The 25,306-nt window shown below is 38.1% G+C and overlaps 1 protein-coding gene across 2 annotated transcripts in view; it reads left to right on the plus strand.

Annotated features, from left to right (window-relative positions):
• The window catches only part of PTPRA (protein tyrosine phosphatase receptor type A), a 142,266-nt gene that overhangs the window by 61,375 nt on the left and 55,585 nt on the right, over nt 1-25,306 (plus strand). The window contains exons 3-5 of one of the 2 annotated variants that reach the window (XM_045833085.1): nt 9,407-9,485; nt 9,958-10,284; nt 17,250-17,276. In XM_045833085.1, the coding sequence (XP_045689041.1) occupies nt 9,407-9,485; nt 9,958-10,284; nt 17,250-17,276 (433 nt within the window). The remainder of the gene's footprint in view (nt 1-9,406; nt 9,486-9,957; nt 10,285-17,249; nt 17,277-25,306) is intronic. The other variant, XM_045833087.1, reaches the window with a different exon arrangement.

Below are 25,306 nucleotides of genomic sequence, written 5' to 3' on the forward strand. Positions count from 1 at the left end.
CTGGCTGTAAAAACCTGTGGGGGTTGAGGCAGCAGGAGAAACTCCCAGCCTCACAGGAGAATTGTTAGAGAGATCCCCATGGTCCTAGAATGTACACAAACCCACCCACCCGGGAATCAGCACCAGAAGGGCCCAGTTTGCTTGTGGGTAGCTGGGAAAGTGACTGAAAGCCAAGCAAGCGGCACTGTTCCATCTCGGACCCCCCTCCACATACTGTGCCACATTGCAGCAACATTGGTTGCTCTGCCCTGGCTAATATCTAAGGCTCCGCCCTTTACTACTTAACAGGTTCATTGAGACAAAAAAATATGACACAATTGAAAGAACAGATCAAAGCTCCAGAAAAAATACAACTAAGCGATGAAGAGATAGTCAATCTATCAGATACACAGTTCAAAACACTGGTAATCAGGATGCTCTCAGACCTGGTTGAGTATGGTCACAAAATAGAGGAAGAAGTGAAGGCTATGCAAAGTGAAATCTAGGAAAATGTACAGGGAACCAACAGTGATGGGAAGGAAAGTGGGACTCAAATCAATGATTTGGACCAGAAGGAAGAAAGAAACATTCAACCAGAACACAACAAAGAAACAAGAATTCAAAAAAAATGAGGAGAGGCTAAGGAACCTCCAGGACATCTTTAAATGTTCCAACATCCGAATTATAGGGGTCCCAGAAGGAGAAGAGGAAGAGCAACAAGTGGAAAAGTTATTTGAACAAATAATGAAGGAGAACTTCCCCACTCTGGCCAAGGAAATAGACTTCCAAGAAGTCCAGCAAGCTCAGAGAGTCCCAAACAAGTTGGACCCAAGGAGGAACACACCAAGGCACATCATAATTCCATTACCCAAGATTAAAGATAAGGAGAAAATCGTAAAAGCAGAAAGAGAAAAGGAGACAGTTCCATACAAAGGAGTTCCCATAAGACTGTCAGCTGATTTCTCAAAAGAAACCTTGCAGGCAAGAAGGGGATGGAAAGAGTATTTTAAGTCATGGAAAGCAAGGGCCTACGTCCAAGATTACCCTATCCAGCAAAGCTTTCATTTAGAATGGAAGGGCAGATAAAGTGCTTCCTAGATAAGGTCAAGTTGAAGGAGTTCATCATCACCAAGCCCTTATTATATGAAATGTTAAAGAGACTTATCTAAGAAAAAGAAGATCAAAAACATGAACAGTGAAATAAAAACAAATGCACAACTATCAACAACTGAACCTAAAGAAACACAAAAACAAACTAAGCAAACAACTAGAACAGTAACAGAATCACAGAAATGGATATCACATGGAGGGTTATTAGCGGTGTGGGGGGGGGGGAAGAATGGGGAGAAAGGTACAGGGAATAAGAAGCAGAAACAGTAGGTACAAAATAGACAGAGGGAGGTTAAGAATAGTATAGGAAATGGAGAAGCCAACGAACTTATATGTACGGCCCATGGACATGAACTAAGTAATATTCTGGACAGAGGTGAGGTGCCAAGTGGAGGAGAATAAAGTGGAAAAAAGTGGGACAACTATAGTAGCATAATCAATAAAATATATTTAAAACAGACAAACAAAAAAAGAGTGAGGAAACTTCTACCCTACTTTCTGACGTGCAGTTCTGGGATGCTTGGAATAGAAGACATGGAGATTGGAGGAGGGTAAGTAAGCATGGGTGTGGTTGCACTTTAGTTTGGAGATCAGGAAGTCAAAGGAATTTGTATGCTCTGGGAATAATTAGGTCTTTACTGTGGTTTTCCTAATTGTGGTGTATGTGCCTTTTTAGTGACATGGATCTCCTTAAATTCTGGTATATCTCTCATTTCTAGTTTATACGTGCAGATCCTCTGCATGCAAATCCTCTTCAACCTGCCATCCACTATGCATTGTTCTTTTCCATTGCATTCTTTTATTTGGGATATGCCTTTCTTGTGCAGTTTCCTTCTTTTAGTTTTGCTTCTTACATTCATGCTGTAGAGAAATCTGTTTTATCTTTAACTGAATTTTATTGATTTTTTTTTAGATTTTGTTTATTTAGAGAGAGGGGAAAGGAAGGAGAAAGAGAGAGAAACATCAATGTGTGCTTGCCCCTCAATTTCTTTTTTAAAAGATTCTGTTTATTTATTTTCAGATGGGGAAGGGAGGGAGAAAGATAGAGGGAGAGAAACATCAATGTGTGTTTGCTTCTCACATGACTCCCACTGGGGACCTGGCCTGCAACCCAGGCATGTGCTCTAGACTGGGAATTGAACCAGCAACCCTTTGGTTTACAGGCCAGCACCCAATCCACTGGGCTACACCAGCCAGGGCAAAATATTATGCTTTTTATTTTTAAAAATTTAGAAATAAAAAGTACAATATAAAGAAAAATTTTTAAATCATAACACGCTATGCCAAAATGTTTATAGATTTCTCTTTCCAGTCTCACTGTCATGACTATACATTCATATATGTTCATAAACTTAGTTGAAATCATATGGTATATTCAGTTCGATCTTACTTTTTTTAAAGCTTAAATGAAGGGCTTCTTCCATTTTCTTAAATTCTTTGAATACAGCATTTTGAATAGCCACAACATATCATCTTAAATAGCAACATAATACTTCATCTACTTTACCACTTAATGAATATCTCTGTATCGTTGTAATCTGAGCTTCAGATTATTTATATTTACTTCAGACCAGAATCTTAAAAATGGGTGAGAAAATAATATGGACACCTTTAAGATTTTTGTATAATTTTTCTGGAAAGGAATTTATTGTTGTAGGCCAGTTGGCATTCCCACTAGTATTTGTTCCTTCCAAGTGACTCTTGCCAGTATGGGGGAGGAAGAAACTTTCCTCTAATTTCCTAAATTCTATCAGTTGGTCTTATAAATTCTCATGAGACAGATTAACAAGAGAAAATAAGCAAATTTAATTACATGTGTATGCATGGGAAACCCACATACATGAGTCAGAGACCCCACATATATGAGAGGTTCAAAGACAGAAAGAGAAAATGAGGTATATATGACATCCTGAGCCAAGGGTGAGGTAAGGTGCCTTGAGGCTTCAGAGAGGAGGAAGGTCATTGCACGATAATAATAAGAGTAGATGTTCAGTAATTAGTAGTTTGCCTTGTCATGCGGATAGTTTTTTGTTGTTGTTGTTGTTGTTGTTGTGTTTTATGATAACTCTTATTATGGGCAAGACCCCTAATTTAAATTCTTTTTTTTTTTAAGATTTTATTTATTTATTTTTAGAGAGGGAAGGGAGGGAGGGAAAGAGAGAGAGAGGGAGGGAGGGAGAGACACACACACATCAATGTGCAGTTGCTGGAGGCTGTGGCCTGCAACCCAGGCATGTGCCCTGACTGGGAATCGAACCTGTGATGCTTTGGTTCGCAGCCCGCACTCAATCTACTGAGCTTTGCCAGCCAGGGCTTAATTTAAATTCTTTAAGGGAGAAGGAAAAGTTTCTACTGAACTTGCAGGGTCTTTTTTTTTTAATATATTATTGATTATGCTATTACAGTTGTCCCATTTCCCCCCCTTGACTCCCCTCCACCCTGCACACCCCCTACCACCCATGTTCCCCCCTTTAGTTCATGTCCATGTGTCATAAGTTCTTTAGCTTCTATATTTCCCATACTATTCTTACCCTTCCCCTGTCTATTTTCTACCTACCATCTATGCTACTTATTCTCTGTACCTTTTCCCCCTCTCTCCTCCTCCCACTCCCCTGTTGCTAACCCTCCATGTGATCTCCATTTCTGTGGTTCTGTTCCTGTTCTAGTTGTTTGCTTAGCTTCTTCTGGTTTTGCTTTAGGTGTGGTTGTTAATCATTCTGAGTTTGCTACCCTTTTAGTATACATTTTTTTAATCTTGTTTTCTTAGATAAGCTCCTTTAACATTTCATAAAATAAGGACTTGGTGATGATGAACTCCTTTAACTTGACCTTATCTAGGAAGCACTTCATCTGCCTTTCCATTCTAAATGAAAGCTTTGCTGGATAGAGCAATCTTGGATGTAGGTCCTTGCCTTTCAAGGTCTCTTTTGAGAAATCAGCTGACAGTCTTATGGGAACTCCTTTGTATGGAACTGTCTCCTTTTCTCTTTCTGCTTTTACGATTTTCTCCTTATCTTTAATCTTGGGTAATGGAATTATGGTGTGCCTTGGTGTGCTCCTCCTTGGGTCCAACTTGTTTGGGACTCTCTGAGCTTGCTGGACTTCTTGGAAGTCTATTTCCTTGGCCAGAGTGGGGAAGTTCTCCTTCATTATTTGTTCAAATAACTTTTCCACTTGTTGCTCTTCCTCTTCTCCTTCTGGGACCCCTATAATTCGGATGTTGGAACATTTAAAGATGTCCTGGAGGTTCCTTAGCCTCTCCTCATTTTTTGAATTCTTGTTTCTTTGTTGTGTTCTTGTTGAATGTTTCTTTCTTCCTTCTGGTCCAAATCATTGATTTGAGTCCCACTTTCCTTCCCATCACTGTTGGTTCCCTGTACATTTTCCTTGATTTCACTTAGCATAGCCTTCATTTTTTCATCTAATTTTCGACCAAATTCAACCAATTCTGTGAGCATCCTGATTACCAGTGTTTTGAACTGTGTATCTGATAGGTTGGCTATCTCTTCATCGCTTAGTTGTATTTTTTCTGGAGCTTTGATCTGTTCTTAAGTTTGGGCCATTTTTTGTCTTAATGTGCCTGTTATATATAGTGAGGGCTAGAGCCTTAGGTGTTCACCAGGGCGGGACAACCCATGTAGCTGGGTTGTGATGCTATATGTTGGGGAGGGGTCTGAGAGGTAACAGTGGCGCTTGCTCCACTCTCTGCTGGATTTCCGTCACTTCCCCCCACTACCCACAAGCAAATTGGGCCCTTCTGGTGCTGAGTCCCGTGTGGGTGGGTTTGTGTATGTTCTAGGACCGTGGGGGTCTCTCCAACAATTCTGTAAGGCTGGGAATCTCTCCTAGTACCTCAACCCCCACAGGTGTTTTTAGTTGGTGTTTTGAGGCTTTATTTCCCTGAGCTGGGACCTTGGGCTGCATGGTCTGTCTCACTCCCTAGTTTCACCTGGTTTATCTGTGTGTGAATGTGGGACCACCTAGTTCCCCAGCCACCTTGTGCACCAGCGCCCCTCCACAACTGCTGCCTCACTGGGTCCACCAGCTGCTGTCTTGCATGCCCGGGGTCTGCCAGCCACCGCCTTTTTTTTTTTTTTTCCCCCCCGCAACCCCGCTCTGCCCAGCTGCCCAACTTCGCCCCTCCTACTGGTCTGGATGGATGTGTCTACTTTAACTCCTTGGTTGTTGGACTTCCATACAGTTCAATTTTCTGTCATTACTGGTTGTTTTTTGTTTCTAAATTGTTGTTCTTATTTTGGTTGTGCGAAGAGGCACAGAGTGTCTACCTACGCCTCCATCTTGGCCAAAAGTCCTAGCTTGCAGGGTCTTGATTGCCTTTAGCTCATAATAATTCACATGCCAAAGTGGCACTTTTGGGGAGGTCTATTCTGAACCCCTACCCCAGCACTATTTCATATGATTGGCCTTTTCTGATTTGGAAAGTAAAAATGTTATCTCATTTTCCATTTTTTAAACATTTTATTTATTTTTAGAGAAATGGAAAGGGAGGGAGAAAGAAAGGGAGAGAAAAAAACATCAGTGCATGAGAGAGCTATCTATTGGTTGCCCCTTGCACACCCCCAGTGGGGAGACCTGGCCCACAACCTAGGCATGTGCCCTGACCCAGAATCGAACCAGCCACCCTTCTGTTTGCAGGCTAGCACTCAACCTACTGAGCTACACCAGTCAGGGCTCATAGTCCTTTGATTAGCGGGGATGGTCAGCACTTTTTCATGTATTTCCTTAGCTGTTTTATTTTTGTTCTGTAAATTTATCTGTTTAGGTTTTCAGGTTTTTGAAATTGGGGTTTTAATTTTTTCATAGATATGTGAGTTCTGGTTTTAATCTTTTCTCTTATTTGTGTCCCAGTTTCCTTCTTTTTTTTTTTTAAGGCTTATTTTGTAGATTAGTTTTAGGTTCACAGCAAAATTGAGCCGAAATGGCAGAGTTCCCAAATACTCTGTGCCCTAAACATGCACAACCTCCCCACTGCTGACATCTTGCAGCACAGAGGTTCATTTATCACAGTTGATGAACCTACATTTTGACACATCGTTATCACCCAAAGTCCATAGTTTGCATTAGGGTTCACTTTTGGTGTACAATCTGGGTTTAGACAGATGTGTAATGACATTGTATCATATACAGAGTGATTTGACTGTCCTTAAAATCCTCTGTGTTCCACGTATTCATTCTTTTCCTCTTCCCTAACTCCTCAGCCACTAATCTTTTTACTGTCTCCATAGTTTTGCCTTCTCAAGAGTATTATACAGGTGTATATGTAGCTTTTTCAGGTTGGTTTCTTTCACTTAGTTATATGCATTTAAGATTTCTCCATATCTCTTCATGACTTGGTAGCTCTTTTTTTAAAGCTCTCATTAATATTTCATTGTCTGGATGTCCCACAGTTTATTTATCCAGTCACCTACTGAAGGACATCTTGGTTGCTTCCAAGTTTGACAATTATGAATAAAGCTGGTATGAATATCTGTGTCCAGATTTTTGTGTGGACATAATTTTTCAGCTCTCTTGAATAAAATAGAGTAAATGGCAAGGATCGTAATTGGTGGATCATATGTTAAGAGTATGTTTAGTTTAATAAGAAATCACCAAACTGTCTTCCAAGTTGTCTATACCACTGTGCATTTCCACTATCAATGAATGAGAGTTCCTGTTGTTTCACATCTTCACCAGGATTTGTTGTCAGTGTTTTGGATCATGGCCACTTGGATAGGTGTGCAGTGGTATTTCATTGGTCTAATTTGCAATTCCCTGAGATAACATAGGTTGTTGAACAACTTTTCATATGCATACTTGCCATCAATATTCCTTTCTCCCTCCCTCCCTCCCTCTCATTTAATTTTAGAGAAAGAGGAAGGGAGAGAGATAGGGAGAGAAACATCTATGTGAGAGAGAAATATTGATTGGTTGGCTTCCATATGCATGCTGACTGGGGGCCAAACCTGCATCCTAGGCATGTGCCCTGACAGGGAATCGAACCGGTGACTTTTCAGTTCGTGGGACTAGGCCCAACTAAGGCTCAGCTAGGCCCACGGAGCCATACCAGCCATGGCTTCTTTGATGAGGTGTCTTTTCAGGTCTTTGGACCATTTTAAAATCAGGTTGATAGTTATCTTATTGTTAAGTTTTAAGAGTTGTTTGTATATTTTGGATAACAATCCTTTAGCAGATGTGTCTTTTGCCAGATATTTTCTCCCCATGTGTCTTCTCATTCTCATGTCCTTACTGTTTACAGAGCAGAAGTTTTAAAATTTAATGTTCTGCTTACTGATTATTTCTTTCATGGATCATGTCCTTGGTGTTGTATCTACAAAATCATCACCATACCCAAGGTCATCTAGATTTTCTCCTGTGTATCTTCCAGGTTTTGTAGTTTTGCATTTACATTTAGGTCTGTGATCCATTTTGAATTAATTTTTGTGAAGAGTGTAAGGTCTGTGTCTAGATTTGTCTTTTTTTTTTTTTATACCGTATGACCAGTTGTTCCAGCACAAAGACTGTGTTTTCTCTATTGTATTATTTTTACTCCTTCATCAAAGATCAATCGACTATATTTTTGTGGGTCTGTGTCTAGGCTCTTTCTTCTGCTCCACTGATCTATTTATTCTTTCACCAGAACCACATCGTTTTGATTACTGTTGCTTTATAGTAAGTAACTCTTGAAGTAGAATAGTGTTAGTCGTCCAACTTTGTTCTTCTTCGATATTGAGTTGGCTCTTAGTCTTTTGCCTTTCTATTATAAACTTTAGGATAAGCTTCTCAGTATCTACAAAATAACTTGCTAGAATTTTGATTGAGATTGCATTGGATCTATACACTAGAGTGGGGAGAACTGACATCTTGACACATTGAGTCTTCCTGTCCATGAACATCATTTATAATTGATTTGTTTTATATTTAGAAGCTTTTGTTTTTTCTGTTGTTAGGGATTTCATTTGTAATGTTTGTGATTTCCTACATTGCCTTTATATTTTCCTTCCTCATCTTGAGCTCACATAAATATTTATTTCCTTTAAAAAATGTGCTTTCAGCATTTTTTAGAAGATTTTATTTATTTTTAGAGAGGGAAGGGAGGGAGATAGAGAGAGAGAGAGAGAGAGAGAGAGAGAGAGAGAGAGAGAGAGAGAAAGAAACATCAATGTGCAGTGTCTGGGGGTCATGGCCTGCAACCCAGGCATGTACCCTGACTGGGAATCAAACCTGCGACACTTTGGTTCACAGCCCACACTCAATCCACTGAGCTATGCCAGCCATGGCCGCTTTCAGCATTTAATTCTTCAACTCAAGGGGATTTTATTTTGGTATATGGAATGAGGTAACGGTCTAATCCCCTCTCCCAAAATAATGTATTTTTTTTCCAAAACCATTTTCTATTGATTTATCAAGAATAGGTACATATACATATACAGTAATCAGCCTTCCAGTCCGTTTTCTAATCCTGTGGAGGAAATTGTATCCTTTCTCAGTTTTGGATAATGGTCAGATTAGAAGAATTGGGAATGTGGTCAAATGTTGTATGGCTGCACCTTGGGAAGGCCACCTGCTGAACCCATTTCCTGTTAGGCATGGTTGTTGGGTATATATGAACCACCTGTATGTCCCCACCCTTCCTCAGAAGAGGCATGTCCTTCTTCCTGTGGAGAGTCACTACCATATTGAATTACCTCTAGGCTGTGAGGCCCATGAACATAGGACCTGTGAGTGTATTGCTCCGCAGTTGCTTCCCTAGTACCTGGCTCAGTGTAGGGCCCAGAAATCTGAATGGATGAATGAGCCACTGTTAGTGGTGGGAATGTGCTATGGCCCTTTAATATGGTTTGAGGTAAAATAAAAGTTCTAGTTGAGGACAGCTATGTGATGTCTGCTCTGAAGAGCAGTAAATCCATATAGCCACCTTATCTTCTCCATACTCATTCTGAAAATGCTAAAGCTGCGCATAGCAGTCACCTGGAGAATTTTTAAAAGGACAGCTACATAGATGTCACCTCTAGAGGTACAGTTTAGCATGGGAATTTTTAAAAGTTCTTTGGGTGATTCTAACAGTACAGCCAAGATTGAGAATCATTGCTCAGGAAAGTTTGTTCTTATTAAGTCTTATTTATATTTATTTGAAGATTCAATTAAGTAGTTGGGTTCCTGAGGAAATGTACATATCGGCCTCCAAAAACAAATCATTTTTCCTGTGTGCACATTTCAGTAGCTAGGAAGATTTTGCCCAAATTACTCATTTGGTGAGTAGCTTGGATGTAGTTACAATAATATAGAGTCTTATCTAACACAGCTCTCTATTTTCCAGGTCAGCATGGATTCCTGGATCATTCTTGTTCTGCTTGGCAGTAGTCTGATACATGTCGGTGCTGACAACACAACCACAGGTAAATTGTCATTTAATAAGGCTGGTATTCAGAGTAGAGTTTTGCTTTTACATTTAATGACTCCCAATTGAAGACTTAGGTGATACTTAAGAAAGAAAAAATATTAATGTCTTACTTAAAAGTGATGGTAAAATGTTTTTGGAAATCTCTGAGTCACAGTGAATGCTCATTATTGTGGTATATGCCATACTATGTACTATGACATATGCCATATACATACTAGTTTAAGTAAACAAAAAGACCATATATTCTTTTGGAGTTGGTAGAAAGGATCTAGTACTAGATAAAGTGTGCATGTGTGTGTGTGTGTGTGTGTGTGTGTGTATCCTGTGTGTGGGTGTGCGCACTCATTTGTTCATTCTTTGGTTTCCAAGTGTTTGAGAGCTTATTGCTAAGACTTGCTACTTTGTGCCTCAGAGCTTTTAAGCTATCATATTCATGTGATATTTTCTTATTTTCTTGGTATTTGTAGTTTCACCTACAAGATCTGTTGAAGCATCAATAGTAGAGTCAGTAAAAGAAGAGACCAAAACTTCAAATACTACTCCTTCAATAACTTTTTCCGTGACACCAACATTCAGCCCAAATCTAACTCTGGGACCTACCTATGTACCTGCTGTCAATTCTTCAGATTCTGAGAATGGGACCACAAGAATAGCAAGCACCAATTCTGTAGTTACTACAGTTTCACCAAATGGAACGTGGCTTCCAGATAACCAGTTCACAGATGCCAGAACAGAGCCTTGGGAGGGGAATTCCAGCACTGCAGCAACCACTCCAGAAACTTTCCCTCCTTCAGGTACTAGAGATGGTTTCTATTTGTTCTTTCTTTCATTCTTTGAGCTTATTCACCTTTATTATTTTTGTTTGTGTTTCCTACCCATAAAATTTCTTGAAATAAGTAAAATTGCCCAAACAAAGTAATGAAATCTAGATATAGGGAATTCTCAGTAATATCTGGTTAATATAGGGTTAAGAGGAAGGAAGAAAGATTCTGGAGAATGTCCTGTTTTGCATGGGTTCCTGGTTAAATTGGAGAGGTTTAATCATGTTTAAAGGTAGAAATGAAGGTTGAAAATATAAGAGAAAGAGAGGATCTAACTGATGATGCAAGAGTCTGAAGATGCGCCCTGGGTGATGTGGCTCAGTGGATTGAGTGCCAGCCTGCAAACCAAAGGGTTGCTGGTTCCATTCCCAGTCAGGGCACATGCTGGGGTTACAGGCCAGGTCTCCTGTAGGGGGGTGTTCGAGAGGCAACCGCACATTGATGTTTCTCTCCCTCTCTTTCTCCCTTTTCCTCTCTCTAAAAAATAAATAAAATCTTAAAGAAAGAGAGACTGAAGATGCAAGTATATAGAAACCAAGTAATAGCATTATCTCTGAAAAGGAAAGGATCTATGGAAACCATGGGAACGAAAATGGGTCTGGATGTCCAAAATAATTTGATATGGAGTGGGAGACCTGTATCCAGGGGTGAGGTTAGAAGGGCCCTCAGGGAAACAGTTGAGTTGCAGTGAGAGTTTGTTCAGGGCTTCAGCCCAGCTCAAGCAAAGCATATCAACAGAGAGTTCTCAGAAAAAGAAATATAAATGATCTTTCCAAATATGAAAAGATGCTCAGCCTCACTCAGTAAAATGCAAATTAAAGCTATACTGAGCTGCTGATTTTCACCTGACAGATTTAAGTTTGATACTTTACTGCACTGAAGAGAGTGCAGAAAAACAGGCACTCTGATAACACTGCTTATGGTACTGTATTTCCCAGAAGAGAGAAATATGGCAATATCCGTTAGTTTACAGATGCACCCTTAAAATAATTTACCCTACCCATATTGCCATGTATGCTTGAAATGACACCTTGTATTCTTTGTAAGAGTACTCTGAAAACAGCATTAATGTACACTGGTAGGGAAGACTGGATAAATACATTAAGGTATATCTATATAATGAAGCACTTCTTTACTATAATATAGAACAAGTACAAGGCCTGGCACAAATAACGCATCTTTTTAATTGAAAAATCATAAGCATGTAATTCTGTAACATAATATCATATTCAAGCACACCATATGACATTTTAGGTAAAATGTTCAAATTAAAACTATAAATTATTACACCCATATTATTACCCTACTAACCACAGTCAAGCAGGCCTTACTTCTGCCAGGCCCTATATAATAGGCTAACTGAAAAAAATCAATGTGAAGAAATGTACACAATGTATTTATTATTTTGTTATAAATGGAAGAAAAAGAAATATATAATTACATACTTGCTTACTTTAAAAAGGAGAAAAAAATTCAAAGCAAAGTTCAATAGGAAAGAAAAAAGATTAAAGAATTAATTCGGGATATGTCTCATATTCAAATAATAGAAGTTTTGGAAGATGAAAACACAGAAATTGGAAGAGAAAAATAGAAAACTAAACAAAGAAAAATATAAGGCAGTTATTAAACCCAGAAAAAGATAGTATGAGAAAAGGAAAATAAGCACATTATACCTGTACCTCAGCAGGTAATAATATTACATAGTCATAATAATATAAGACATTAAATATTGATTTAACCAAAAATTATGATGTAATAATTATGGAAGGATTGGTAAAATGGTGGTGATGAGTAAAATGTGTGGTTTCAGACTATGACATCCTGATGTACAGTAAACGTTTACTTGTGTTTTACTGATCTTGAATAGAAATCACCAGTGAAATGCAGTTGCAGTCTCCTCTAAGACATGAAATGTGTTAATTGTATTAGAATGTTAGGCTTTTCTGACTCATTTAAAGAAGCCTTTTAATGTTAGGAAAATGAGCCCTTTGCCTACTTATGATAAGCTGCAAATGTTTCCCCTCAGTTGGTCATCTAGCTTTTCTGCATTGCAGAAACTGTCAGCAGCTTCTAAATTTTTTAATTAAAAAATTTATCAGTTTCAACTAAATGTTTTCTAGGTATTAGATCATATTTAATAAGGCTTTTCTGACTCTAGTATTATCAAATATATTTTGTTATATTTTCTTCTAGACTTCTATTGGTTTTTTATGTGTGTGTTGCATCTGCATGTGCTTGTATGTGTGTGCTGAAATCTTGGATCCATCTGGAATGTATTCTGTTGTAAAGTGTGAACTGTGCATCTGTGTTTCCCAAATGGTTAACTGCTTGTCCCAATACCCTTTAATGAACGATATATTTTTACCTCACTGATTCCAGTGCCACCTCTATCATATATTGAATTCTGATATGTATTTAGGTTCCCATATGTATTTTCTCTTCATCTTTTTCTCTGTCCATGTACAAAATCCCACTGTTGAAATAATTGTAACTTTGTAAAATATTTAACATCTGATAAGGTGAGTCATCCCTTATTAATCTTATTTTTCAGAATTTGGCTAACAATTCTTGATTATATTTCTTTGTGAACATTAAATCAATTTGTACAGCAGGAAAAAAGTTTTTATTGGTCATGTGAAATAGATTAACAGGACAATTGACATCTTTAAGTCTTTCTATCCAAGAATGCAGGGTAGTCTATTTGCTGGCCTTATTTTGTATTACTTGGAAGTGTTTTAAAGTTTTTGCTACTGACATTGCACATGTTTTGTTTCTAATATTTTGAAGGGGTTTTTTGCTTTCTCCATTTTTTTTCTTTGTTAGTATAAATAGAGTACTTTCTTGCATTATTTAAGAAGACAATTTTTTTTATTGAGACAATTTTATTATTATTTATAATTGACATGTAACATTGTTTTAGTTTTAGGTATATTTAGGCTATTGATTTTTTTTTAAATATGTTTCATTAATTATGCTATTACCATTGTCCTATTTTTTCTCCCCTTTAATCCCCTCTATCCTGTACCCCAACTCCCACCAGCATTCCCCTACCTTAGTTCATGTCCATGGGCCATACATATAAGTTCGTTGGCTTCTCCATTTCCTATACTATTCTTAACCTCCCTCTGTCTATTTTGTACCTACCGTTTCTGCTTCTTACTCCCTGTACCTTTCCCCCCATTCTTCCCCCTCCCCCACACCGCTAATAACCCTCCATGTGATATCCATTTCTGTGATTTTTCTGTTACTGTTCTAGTTGCTTGCTTAGTTTTTGTTTTTGTGTTTTTTTTAGGTTCAGTTGTTGATAGCTGTGCGTTTGTTTTTATTTCACTGTTCATGTTTTTTATCTTCTTTTTCTTAGATAAGTCTCTTTAACATTTCATAAAATAAGGGCTTGGTGATGATGAACTCCTTCAAGTTGACCTTATCTAGGAAGCACTTTATCTGCCCTTCCATTCTAAATGAAAGCTTTGCTGGATAGGGTAATCTTGGATGTAGGTCCTTGCTTTTCATGACTTAAAATACTTCTTTCCATCCCCTTCTTGCCTGCAAGGTTTCTTTTGAGAAATCAGCTGATAGCCTTATGGGAACTCCTTTGTATGGAACTGTCTCCTTTTCTCTTTCTGCTTTTACGATTTTCTCCTTATCTTTAATCTTGGGTAATGGAATTATGATGTGCCTTGGTGTGTTCCTCCTTGGGTCCAACTTGTTTGGGACTCTCTGAGCTTGCTGGACTTCTTGGAAGTCTATTTCCTTGGCCAGAGTGGGGAAGTTCTCCTTCATTATTTGTTCAAATAACTTTTCCACTTGTTGCTCTTCCTCTTCTCCTCCTGGGACCCCTATAATTCGGATGTTGGAATGTTTAAAGTTGTCCTGGAGGTTCCTTAGCCTCTCCTCATTTTTTGAATTCTTGTTTCTTTGTTGTGTTCTGGTTGAATGTTTCTTTCTTCCTTCTGGTCCAAATCATTGATTTGAGTCCTGGTTTCCTTCCTGTCACTGTTGGTTCCCTGTACGTTTTCCTTGATTTCACTTAGCATAGCCTTCATTTTTTCATATTCATCCAGGTCTGAGAGAATCCTGATTACCAATGATTATGCAATTTGTGGAGTCCAAGAGGGAACAATGCCACTTGGCTCCGCCCTCTGCCAGTTTTCAGTCACTTCCTCCACTGCCCACAATCAAATTGGGCCCTTCTGGTGCTGATTTCTGGTTGAGTGGCCTTTCGTATATTCTAGGACCCTGTTAGTCTCTCCAGTGAACTCTTCTGTGAGTCTGGGAGTTTCTCCTGCTGCCACCTCAACCCCCACAGGTATTTTCATTCAGAGGCTTTGAGGCTTTATTTCCTGATGCTGGAACCCTGGGTTGTGTGGTCTGTCTTGCTCCCCAGTTGTTCCTCCTGGTTTGTCTGCACTCAAATGTGGGACCGCCCAGTCTGCCATCCACCATCTTGCTGGCCTCCAGCAGCACCTTGCCCACCCCCATCCTCTAGGCACCACCTTGCGACAAGTCCTCTCTGCTATGCTGCCTGTCTATGCCCTTCCTATCAGCCTGAAGGAATGTTTCTTTAACTCCTTGGTTGTCACACTTACATACAGTTCAATTTTCTGTCAGTTCTGGTTATTTTTTGTTTTTAAATTTGTTATTGTCCTTCTTTTTATTGTGCGAGGCTTAGTGTGTCTATCTATGCCTCCATCTGGGCTGGAATTCCTGGACTTGCTAGATTATTGATTTGTATAGGTACTTTTTATACTGGCCATCTTAATAAATTCCTTAGCATTTGAGATAATTCTGTTTACTTATCATAAGTCTTTAAATCATCTCATCTGCAAATATCTATGCCTAATTTTTAGATCTCTTTTTCTCTTGTGGTTAAATGAAATGACAAATACCCCCCAAAAAAAGTTAGGAAACAAAGCAGACAGCCTTGTCTTGTACCTGACTCTGTAAGTGGGTATTCTCAGTGGTTTTCCATTAAACGTGGTCCTGACTCTTGAGTTGAGATAAACATGTTTACTGTATTCAGGATTTGCCGCTTATTTCTATTTTAAATAGCATTTATGTCAAGAATGGGTGTTAAATTTTGCCAATTGCCTTTTCAGCATCAATGAGCAAGACCTATATGATTTTTTCTTTTTCTTAAATGCCGTGATGAATCATATTAATAGATTTACTATTTTTGAGTTGTTTACATTCCTGCAAAAACAACTGTATATGGTTGTGTTGTATTGTTTTTTAATGAACTGTTGGAATTTGTTTGATAATTATTTTATTTTGGGATTTTTTCCATTGAGAGTTGTAAGTTATTTCTAAATGAATTTGGTCTTTGTGTTTCCTTTGTATTTGTGCTACATTTTGGTAAATTTTAGTTATCACTATGTTTTTTTTTTTTTTGCTTCATGAAAGAATTGGGTTTACCTAGAAAAACTATGCATTTCATTCATGTTTTCAAAATTATTTGAATAGATTTGAGAAAAAGTCATCTCTTAGGATTAATTTCTTACATAATTATGAATATTTATCTTATGTGTTTAAGTTCTTTTTTTGTTTGTTTAGGTTGTCTAACCATCTATCTGTTTCATGATTCATTGCTCCCCCCCCCCACCAAAGAACCTGCTATTGTATATTTATTACTTTGGTCTTTTTCACTTTTTATTTTACTGATTTCTTTTTTATTCTTACTCTTTTTCCCACTTTTCTTAACATTTATTTTGTGCATTTTCTGTCTTCCTGAATTGAAGGCTTAATTTGTTTGTTTTTTATTCTTCCCAGATAAATAACATATTTAATGCTATGAATTATTTGTAAGCATAGCTTTAGCCATATCCCATGAGTGTTCCTGTAGGTATTTGTATTAGTTAGGATGCAGTCTAAGCTACTCTGACAAAGACAAACTAAAATTCAGTGACTACAATTAAGATAAAAGTTTAATTAATTAACTAAATTAAAATTCTTTCTCTCCCCATTCTAGAGGTAGACAGGGGACTTTGCCTCATCTACAACCAGGTTCCTGATCAAGTTATTGTGGCTCTATCATCCCAACAAAATTTTCCTCATCTGTTTAGTTAAAGGTGTCTCTCATCGTTGGGTTCTGGCTTTAGCCCCTGGGAAGGGTGAACAGAGGCAGTGGGGACAATTTATTTATTTATTTTTTTACAAGGGATGTAACCAGAAGTTGTCTTCATTACTTTTGCTCACATCCCATTGGCCTGAATTCTTCATATGACTCCTACACAACCCAAAGGAGTCTCAGATATGTAGTCTCTAGCTAGACAGCTCCAGCTTGCTGAAAAAACAAAAATGTGTTCTGTACCAAAGACAAGAGAAAGAGGAGACTGATATTGGAGAAAATTGGTGGATTTTGCCACAAGACTGATTTTATTTTTTTAGGTGTTTTGCAATTTGGTTTTGTGTTAAATTTTCAAGTGTTTCTTTGTTAACATTTAGTTTTACTGTATTATCATAAAAGAATGTTGTCTGTATTATTTCTACTGCAGGGAACTTATAAGGGCTTGTGGATATTTCATAAGCCTTTGAAAAGGTTTTTTTCTTTTAGTATATAGAATTTGGTCTATACCAATTAGATTTTACTGCCTGTTATCATTTAGGTCTTTCATATCCTTAATTATGTGCTGTTGCATTTTAATGACCTAAAAGACATAAAGACCTTTGATACCATTGTTTGTATTCCTCTTTATATTGTCCTTTTTATGAATATTGATACTGCATTGTTTTTATTCTCAGAGAAGGACAAACCACTGATTAGTTTAGTGAATCTGGGCAGTCTTGTTCCCCAGTTGTTGAGGGTGCCTCATTCTAGTTCCAATATATACAAAGATAAAAGTATCCGTATTCCTAGGGTTTATGTTCTTACTTTTGATTGATAGTAATGTTTTTCTTTAATTTGAGTGAATGTTTCTATTTTTCACTTGTTAACACAGGTAATTCTGACTCCAAGGAGAGAAGAGGTGAGCCACTCACCTTATGTCTGACCCTTTTACAGTGTATAATATGTCATCTTTCCTTTGCTTACCACAGTCTATGGTAAACTTGTGCATCTGTGACTGTTATATGTATACTTTTCCTTAAGTTGTTTTCGTATTAACCTCAAAGAAAAGAGTAATAGAAATAAGTACTCATTATGTATTTAAATGTAGATTATGGACTCTAATAGCTATGATGCATTTTAACAAGTAATAAAACAACTCTCTTTATCATGTCACTTTATTAATCCTTGGTGACATTAGGCCATAATCTATACTGCACAGTTAATTACTAACTTCTGGGCAATAGTTACCTTTAAACAACCTCTGCCTTTGTGTTGTTTTACCCTACTGTATAAAATATTGACCTTTTGTCACTTTATATGGATTTTATGGATTCTCATCTTTTAGGGTAAAGCCGCTGTGACTGGAGATGCTGTGTCAGTGGTGTAAGCAGTACTGCCAAATCCCTGATCATCAGAGAAAAAAGGATTTGGGTTCATATCTGTAGAAGTGGCACATTTTGCCTAGGACAACAGTCAAGCTACAAAGAGCATAAGAGAAAGAAAAATCAGTCTAAGAAATGAAAATTGCATTTGAGTTTAGAAAATGCTAATCTGTGAAATAATATTTCTCATCATGATTTCCTATTTTTACCAGATCAAACTTTTTGAGGTATTTTTTTCTAATTCCATTATTTAACCATGCACATTTTTTTCCTGCATAATTAAGTAATGGAACATTTAAAAGGCTTATGAAGTCCCTCTAAGTAGGGAGCTTTTGAATCAGAAAAGTAGTTACTCTAACCCTTTATGTGTTGTGCATCTGCCACCATATTTGGTGTGGAATAATAAGGTGTCTCCATACTACGTACAGAGTTCCCTCAGTTTTTGAGCTTAACTAGATTGGATTAATGCAGTATCCTGGCTATTCTTGCTCTTACCAGATTCTGACTACTAAATGTAGAAGTTTACAAATTTACATTGGAGCAGATACTTATATTTTCTCCCTAAAACTGCTCTTTTAATCAATCATACAATAAAGTCAAAAGACAAAGTGGTAGGTTTCAAGATTAAACATAGGATCTGTGATTCCTTCTGCTTAGTGTTTATTTTCTCAATATTCAGCCTTTCTCTTGCCCTAGATATATCCCTGTTTTACCTAGGTAACTAATATGGATTTGAATAGTTTCAATATTGTGATTAAGAAGACATAAAATTACACTAATTATAAAGATTATTGCTAACTGTGACATACTAATATAATAAATCTCCTTTTAAATTAAAAAAATAATTTTTTATTATTACCTTTGACTAAAAAAATGAAGAGGTGTACATATTCTCAGAAGTTGCTAAAGCCCCATATGTAATGACAATTTTACCAGAGCAGATCTTATAGTATTACTATAAAAACTATTTTTATTGAACGAACTTCCTTTTCTTTCCTAAATTAAAAAATGTTTTTTTAACTTTTTAAAGAGAGAGGAAGACAGGGAGAGAAAGAGGAAGAGAAACATCAGTGTGTGTGAGAAGCATTAACTGGTTGCCTGTCTCATAAGCCCCAACCGGGGACAACCGATGGCTTAGGTATAAGCCCTAACAGGGAACTGACTTTCGTTCCCTGGGACAATGCTCAACCTATTGAGACTAGCCTGGGTCAGGGCAGTATTGCTGTGAATTTTGATGTCACATTCAATATTTAAAGGCAAATGCTTTTTGAGAAATGAGGCAATTGTTTTGAAATATTTGTGTTATAATGGGTTTGCTGAGCAAATTATTTCTATGCAGATTCACTTAAAGATTATATGTTTTTATTATGTACTGGCCTTTGTGATGCTTTTGAACAGCAATGGCCGGGGAAGGAAGGGAGAGAGAGAATGCCACAGAAACATCCATGTGAGAGAGAAACATCTAAGATCAGTTGCCTCTCCTATGCAGTCTGATCTCACCCCAACAGGAGGAACCTGCAACCTAGGCATGTGTCCTGACTGGGAATTGAACCTGAGACCTTTTGGTTTATGGGAGGGTGCTCCAACCCACTGAGCCACACTGGCCAAGGCATGGCGGGTGTTTTAATTGTCAAAGCAGAAAGAAAAATAAATAGAGGAAGGGAGGCAGGCAACTTTCCTTCCTTTCTTTTGAAGTCCAAAAACTGATATTTTCTTGTGTGTATTTTTTAAAAATATATTCCAAAGTAATTTACATATATACGTAATTTAAAATATACATAATATAAAATTTGACATTTTAACTGTACAGGTCATTGTCATTCACATTGTTGTGCAACCACCACCAACCATTCATCTCCAGAACTTTTTTGTCATCCCAGACTGCAACTCTGTGTCATCCTAGACTGCAACTCTGTGACCCATTAAACACTTACCACGCTTCTCCTTCCCTTAGTCCCTGATAACCGCCATTCTGCTTTCTCTCTTTATGGATTTCACTATTCTAGGTACCTAATTTAAGTGGAATCATACAATATTTGTCCTTTTGTTACCAGTTCTTTGTTTTTCTAAAGCATTTTTACTGGTGTTAATTTGGATGATTTATGTAATATATAGTAATGAATACATTCACTTCTGGCATTATCTACCAAGTACTTCTTCACCATGAAGTCAGTGGTCATAAGTATACTCTCTAGCTGTTATTTAGTCTTCACATAGCTTTGCATCTCAATTTTATTAGTTTTGTTCTAGGGAAAACAAACTCTGAGACAGAGATTTGCATGCAGCAAGTTTATTGGGAAGTATTTTCTCTCTATAGCACCTGTGAGGCAGTAAAGGCAGTATTATTGGGTAGAGAGAGGAAATGAGATGTCATACAGTCAGAGCAAAAGCAGAAAGGCCTCAGCTGGTCCCACAGGAAGCTCTGGAGCTGGAATTGCGGGTAGTGGGAGCTTCTCCCCTGGGTCAGGCTACTCTCAGGTCAAGGGTAATTCCTAGGGAAGAACTTGACTGAGAGCCATTAACTACTAATCCTCCCAGCAGCTGGTGGAATAGGTTCATTGGTCCTCAAGGAGAATCTGTAACATCTAATACTATTCCCATGAAGTTTGAGCAAGATAGTGATACATTCTCCCATTCATAAATAGAGATTTTCCCATCTAAGAAAATGCTGTTGAATGATTTTAATATATGTACACAGGCTAGGGAGTGAGTGGCATAGTGGAATATTTGGAGAGGCAGTGTACGCAGTGGTTTTAAAAAAGCATGGGCTTTAGAGCTAAACTACCTGGGTTTGTGTGTTCTCGACTCTACCAGTTACCAGTAGGGTGGGATGGGTGTTTAACTTCCCTGAGCCTCATTTAACCATTTGCAAAATAGGATAGGGATCGAATTTTCTTCATAGGGCTGTTGTGAGGAATGAAGTAACACAAAGTGCTTGGCCTAGTGCTAGGTTGGCACGTAGCAGTTGCTTAGCTAGTGTTTCTGGTACATTGCTACCTACTACCATCACCACCGTTACTGTTACTATTAGATGGCAGACTAAGGAGATCGGGAATCTTAGCCATTCAGAATTCTCGGAAACAAGGACACTCCTAGGGTTCCTGGAAGCTGATGTGCAAGGCAGCTCCTAAGGCAAGGTCATCTAGGAACCAACCATGCCAGCACAACTATAGACGTTACCTAACTTTCTGCCCCACACATTTTAAACAAAACTTTCCATAACCTACTTTTTATTTTCATATTTTTTATAATAGTATTTTTACATGAAGACCTTATAACTGATATTTGTTAAAGAGCAAGAACACTGTGGGGTGGAGGTGGAATGATGGGGGAAAATGGAGACAACTGTACTTGAACAACAAAAGAAGAGAAAAAAAGAACATTGGATAAAGCTGTTAAGCATACTTTAAATTATTTTAGATGTACTTTAAGTCCTTACTTAACACTACCGATAGGTTCTGCTATGTATAACAAAACTCAGTTCCTAGACTATATAGCATCAATGCTATAATGAAATGACATTGAATGAAACAATGTTATTTATATCGAGGACCTGCTATAATCTTTTCTTTAACTTTTTTTCAAATCTGGAAATAGTTTCTTCTAATATTTATGAGGGAGTCTTTGAGCTGCAAAGTTCTAGAACTGGGCAGGATAAACGTTCTATTGAATCCCAGGGACTTCTTAAAGTTTCTCAGCTATCAGATTAGATCACCTGCTCCCCCATCTTTTTCCTTCAATACTTTGCTAGAATTGCAGTCTAGAAAGGGGTCAACATTCTTGGTTAAAGAGGTATTTTTGGGTTATCATAGTAAGTGACATTATTATTGTGACCTCCATTTATGACAGCTTTCCCTAAAAACACTTTTAATAATGTATTCAACACTTGTTGAATGCTGAGGATCCCAGAAAGAAAAATGTCTCATGTAAGAAACGTGATCACCAAGAACCAAAAAGTCCACTGAGCTACATGCTATTGGATATAACATATAAAGTGCTGTGAGAGAGCTTAAAAGACTTATTGTTGTACCTGGAGAGTGGGAACGAGGCACGGAGGTGAGCTTTGGGCAGTTTAAATTAATATGGTAACTGAAGAAAATGAGGATGTACCAAATAGGATAAAAGCAAGGAGACATGAAAGAGCAGGTCATGTGTTTGAGGAACAGTGCACAGTTGGTGTGCATGAGGTGGAGAGTAGCCAGAGGTAGCCCCCCAGCAGAATGGGCCTGGTGGTACGTTGAGCTCAGGAGCCGTGGCGTCTCCTAGTGATGATAAGGAAGTAACATGGTCAGATTGTTTTTTTAATGAAATATAACTCCAGAGGCCTTAGAGAAGGTAGATGGGCAGTATAAATTAAGGCTTCTGAATGGTAATTTGGCCCTAGCCAACAAGTGAATGTGCTCAGCCCAGTGGTTTGGCCTCTTAAGGCAACCTGGTAACTTTTGCTGTTTTTAGAGCCAACAGGAAGCACTTAAAACAGCATTACATTTCTGCCTTTGTGAGTTGATAAATACTTCTACCAAAAAGTATGGGAATAAGACAAGTAAATGGGCCTTAGCATAAGGCTAGAGGAGTATGGGTTTAAATTTACTGATTATCTTTATAGTTGACCAAAGTATGGCTTAGTTGACTCGTCTGTCTACTTACCAGCCCTTAGAATAATATGATCTTTTGATCTTGGAAAGGGGTTATAGCAAATAGACATCTGTAGTCCCAAAACACCATTTTAATATTTTTGAAATGTTGACCCCTGGCCTAAGTCTAGGAAGTGGAATTTTGCTAGAATGGATTGGGGGAGCAGGCAACAAGGACTGGGCCAGTGTGCCTACCTTGCCTGCACCTGCCTGCACCATGCAAAGCTGCGTCTCCAGAGGACCTAGACCAAGGCAAGCCTGATGAGAGGATGAGTCTGTCCAGTTTGAGAGGAACCCTAGAAGGGTGACTTTATCCTGAGCCTGTCTCTAAGTCTGAGATTTGATATAGGTAGCTGCAAGTTCTTCTATTTTCATAATAGATCTAGGTCTCCTTTCCTCACAGAGGCCTAGGGACATCTTTACTATCTGCGTTGTCTTTAACTGTACCAAAAATGTGGATGTTCCCTGGCTGGGTGGCTCAGTTGGTTGGAGCATCATCCTGTGCACCAAAAAGTTGTAGGTTCGATCCTTGATCAGGTCATATACAGGAGGCACCCAGTTGATGTCTCTCTTCCCCCATCTCCCCCCGTCACCACCACACACACACTTCTCTCTTTAAAAATCAATAAAAATGTCTTCAGGTAAGGACTAAAAAAGAATGTGGATGGCCCTGGCTGGTGTAGCTCAGTGGATTGAGCATGGGCTGCAAACCAAAGGATTGCTGGTTCGATTCCCAGTCTAGGGCACATGCCTAGGTTGCAGCAGGCCAGGTCCCCAGTGGGGGCCATGTGAGAGGCAACCACACATTGATGTTTCTTTCCTTCTCTTTCTCCATCCCTTATCCTCTCTCTAAAAATAAATAAAACCTTTAAAAAATTGTGGATGTAATTGAGATGTCAAGATATAAAAATCTGACTTTGATGAGAATTAGTGCTGTTGGTCCTGTAGTTTATGAAGAGCCTGGAGAATAGCGCAACTATGTGGTCTTGCTTCAGATTTGCAGATGTGTAATATGGGCAAGTTAATCTCTCTGTTCAGTTTTCTTATCCATAAAAATAGGGTTAATAATGGTATCTTAGGCTTTTACAATAATTGAATGATATGTGTGTGGTACTTAGCTCTGTGCCTGCTACATAAGTGCTTAAATATTTATTTAATTCATTAATAATTTTTATTAATTTCTGAGTTATCTGTCTAGCTGACTCTTCTTATATTGCCTGTGGTTGTGTTCCTGATACTTTATCTATTCATTCAGGACTTTTTCTGACCCCCACCCCCCAATCTTATATCACAGAACACCTCTCCCCATTCCCTCTTTTGCCATGCCTTACTATTTTTCTTCATGGCACTTATCACTACCCTTATTATATGTTTCTTTAGTTATCTGTTGTCCTGTCTCCTCTACTAATAAAAGCTTTATAAGGACAAGGAATTTTGATTTGTTCACTACCATATTCTTAGGACCTGCCTGACACAACTGCCACTCAAGATATATTTATTGAATTAAAGATACCAGGGTTGATATTGAATCCATGCCCTCAAGAAGTTTGTAATTTAATAGCCACATAATCATTTACCTTAATTCAATGTTATGAGTTATAGCAGAGTAGGTACATAGTATTATGGACGTACAAGAAATAATCAATTACCAAAAAGTGATATCTGAGCTAAAATCTTATAAGAGGAGAAGTGGTAATAACATTCTAGATCAGGGTTTAGCAAACTTTTTCTATCAAGGGCCAGAAAATAAATAATTTTCAGTTTTTCAACCGTACTATCTCTGTTACATCTACTCAGCTTTACCTTTGTAGTGCAAAAACCACTATAGACAGTATGTAAATAAATGAATGTGGCTGTCCTCCAATAAAATGTTATTCATAAAAACAAGTGGTGATCTGAAACACCAATTCAAAAGAATATATCTTGTGTTATATCAGGGTTATTTACAATAGCCAAGATCTGGAAACAGCCTAAGTGCCCATAACTAGATGAGTGGATAAAAAACTGTGGTATATTTACACAATGGAATACTACACAGCAGTAAAAAAGAAGGAACTCACCTTCTACGGCAGTATGGATGGACCTAGAAAATAAGCTAGCCAGTGAAAGACAAATACCATATGATCTCACTTCTATGTGGAATCTAATGAACAAAATAAACTAATGATCAAAATAGAATCAGAGGCATAGTTACATGGAACAAACTGACAGCTGTAAGAGGAGAGGGAGGAGGTGGGGACTGGCTGAAAAAAGGGGAAGGGATTAGCTGAAGAACACGAAAATCCAGGTGATCTTGGGCGTGGACGACAGTGTGGAGATTGCCTGAGGGAGTGGCGGGGTGGGTGAAAGGGGGAAAGGAGGAAAAACTGGGGCAACTGTAATAGCATAAACAATAAAATATAATTTAAAAGCAGGGGGGAACAAGCAATGGGCTACTTTTGGGAAGTAGTTTCTCTGTTCTAGAGACCTGCCTGAGGCTAGGAAGCTGGTCTGTGTGAGCTTCTGGATACCGAGGCCAAATCTTCCCCCTTCGTATCTATCAGGCACTTTGCAAATGTTGCTTCTTTTAAATCTTACGTTAACTGTAAAGGGTGTAGAAGGATCATATACTCATATTTGCATTTCATAAAGCTACAGTGGTTCCAAGAGATTGTCACACTGCTACTAAGTAGGAAAGTAGAGATTCGAACCCTCAGGCTGTCTGACCCTAAAGCCCCAAGCTTCGGAGATGGCTTTCTTTTGACCTTACACTAAAATAAAAATTTGGCTGGGTAAATAACTCTAGGTTCCAAGTCCTTCCTAAGAACTTGATAGTACACCACTGATTTCTAGCAGTGGTATTTTAGATAAGCAATCATATGTGAATTTGATTCTCATTTCTCTGTAGAGAACCTTCTTTCTTCTGTTGGAAGTTTTTATGGATGGTTTATGGT

The sequence above is a fragment of the Phyllostomus hastatus genome, unplaced genomic scaffold, assembly GCF_019186645.2.
Source record: "Phyllostomus hastatus isolate PE091 unplaced genomic scaffold, TTU_PhHast_1.1 phas_contig_17, whole genome shotgun sequence".
NCBI lineage: Eukaryota > Metazoa > Chordata > Mammalia > Chiroptera > Phyllostomidae > Phyllostomus > Phyllostomus hastatus.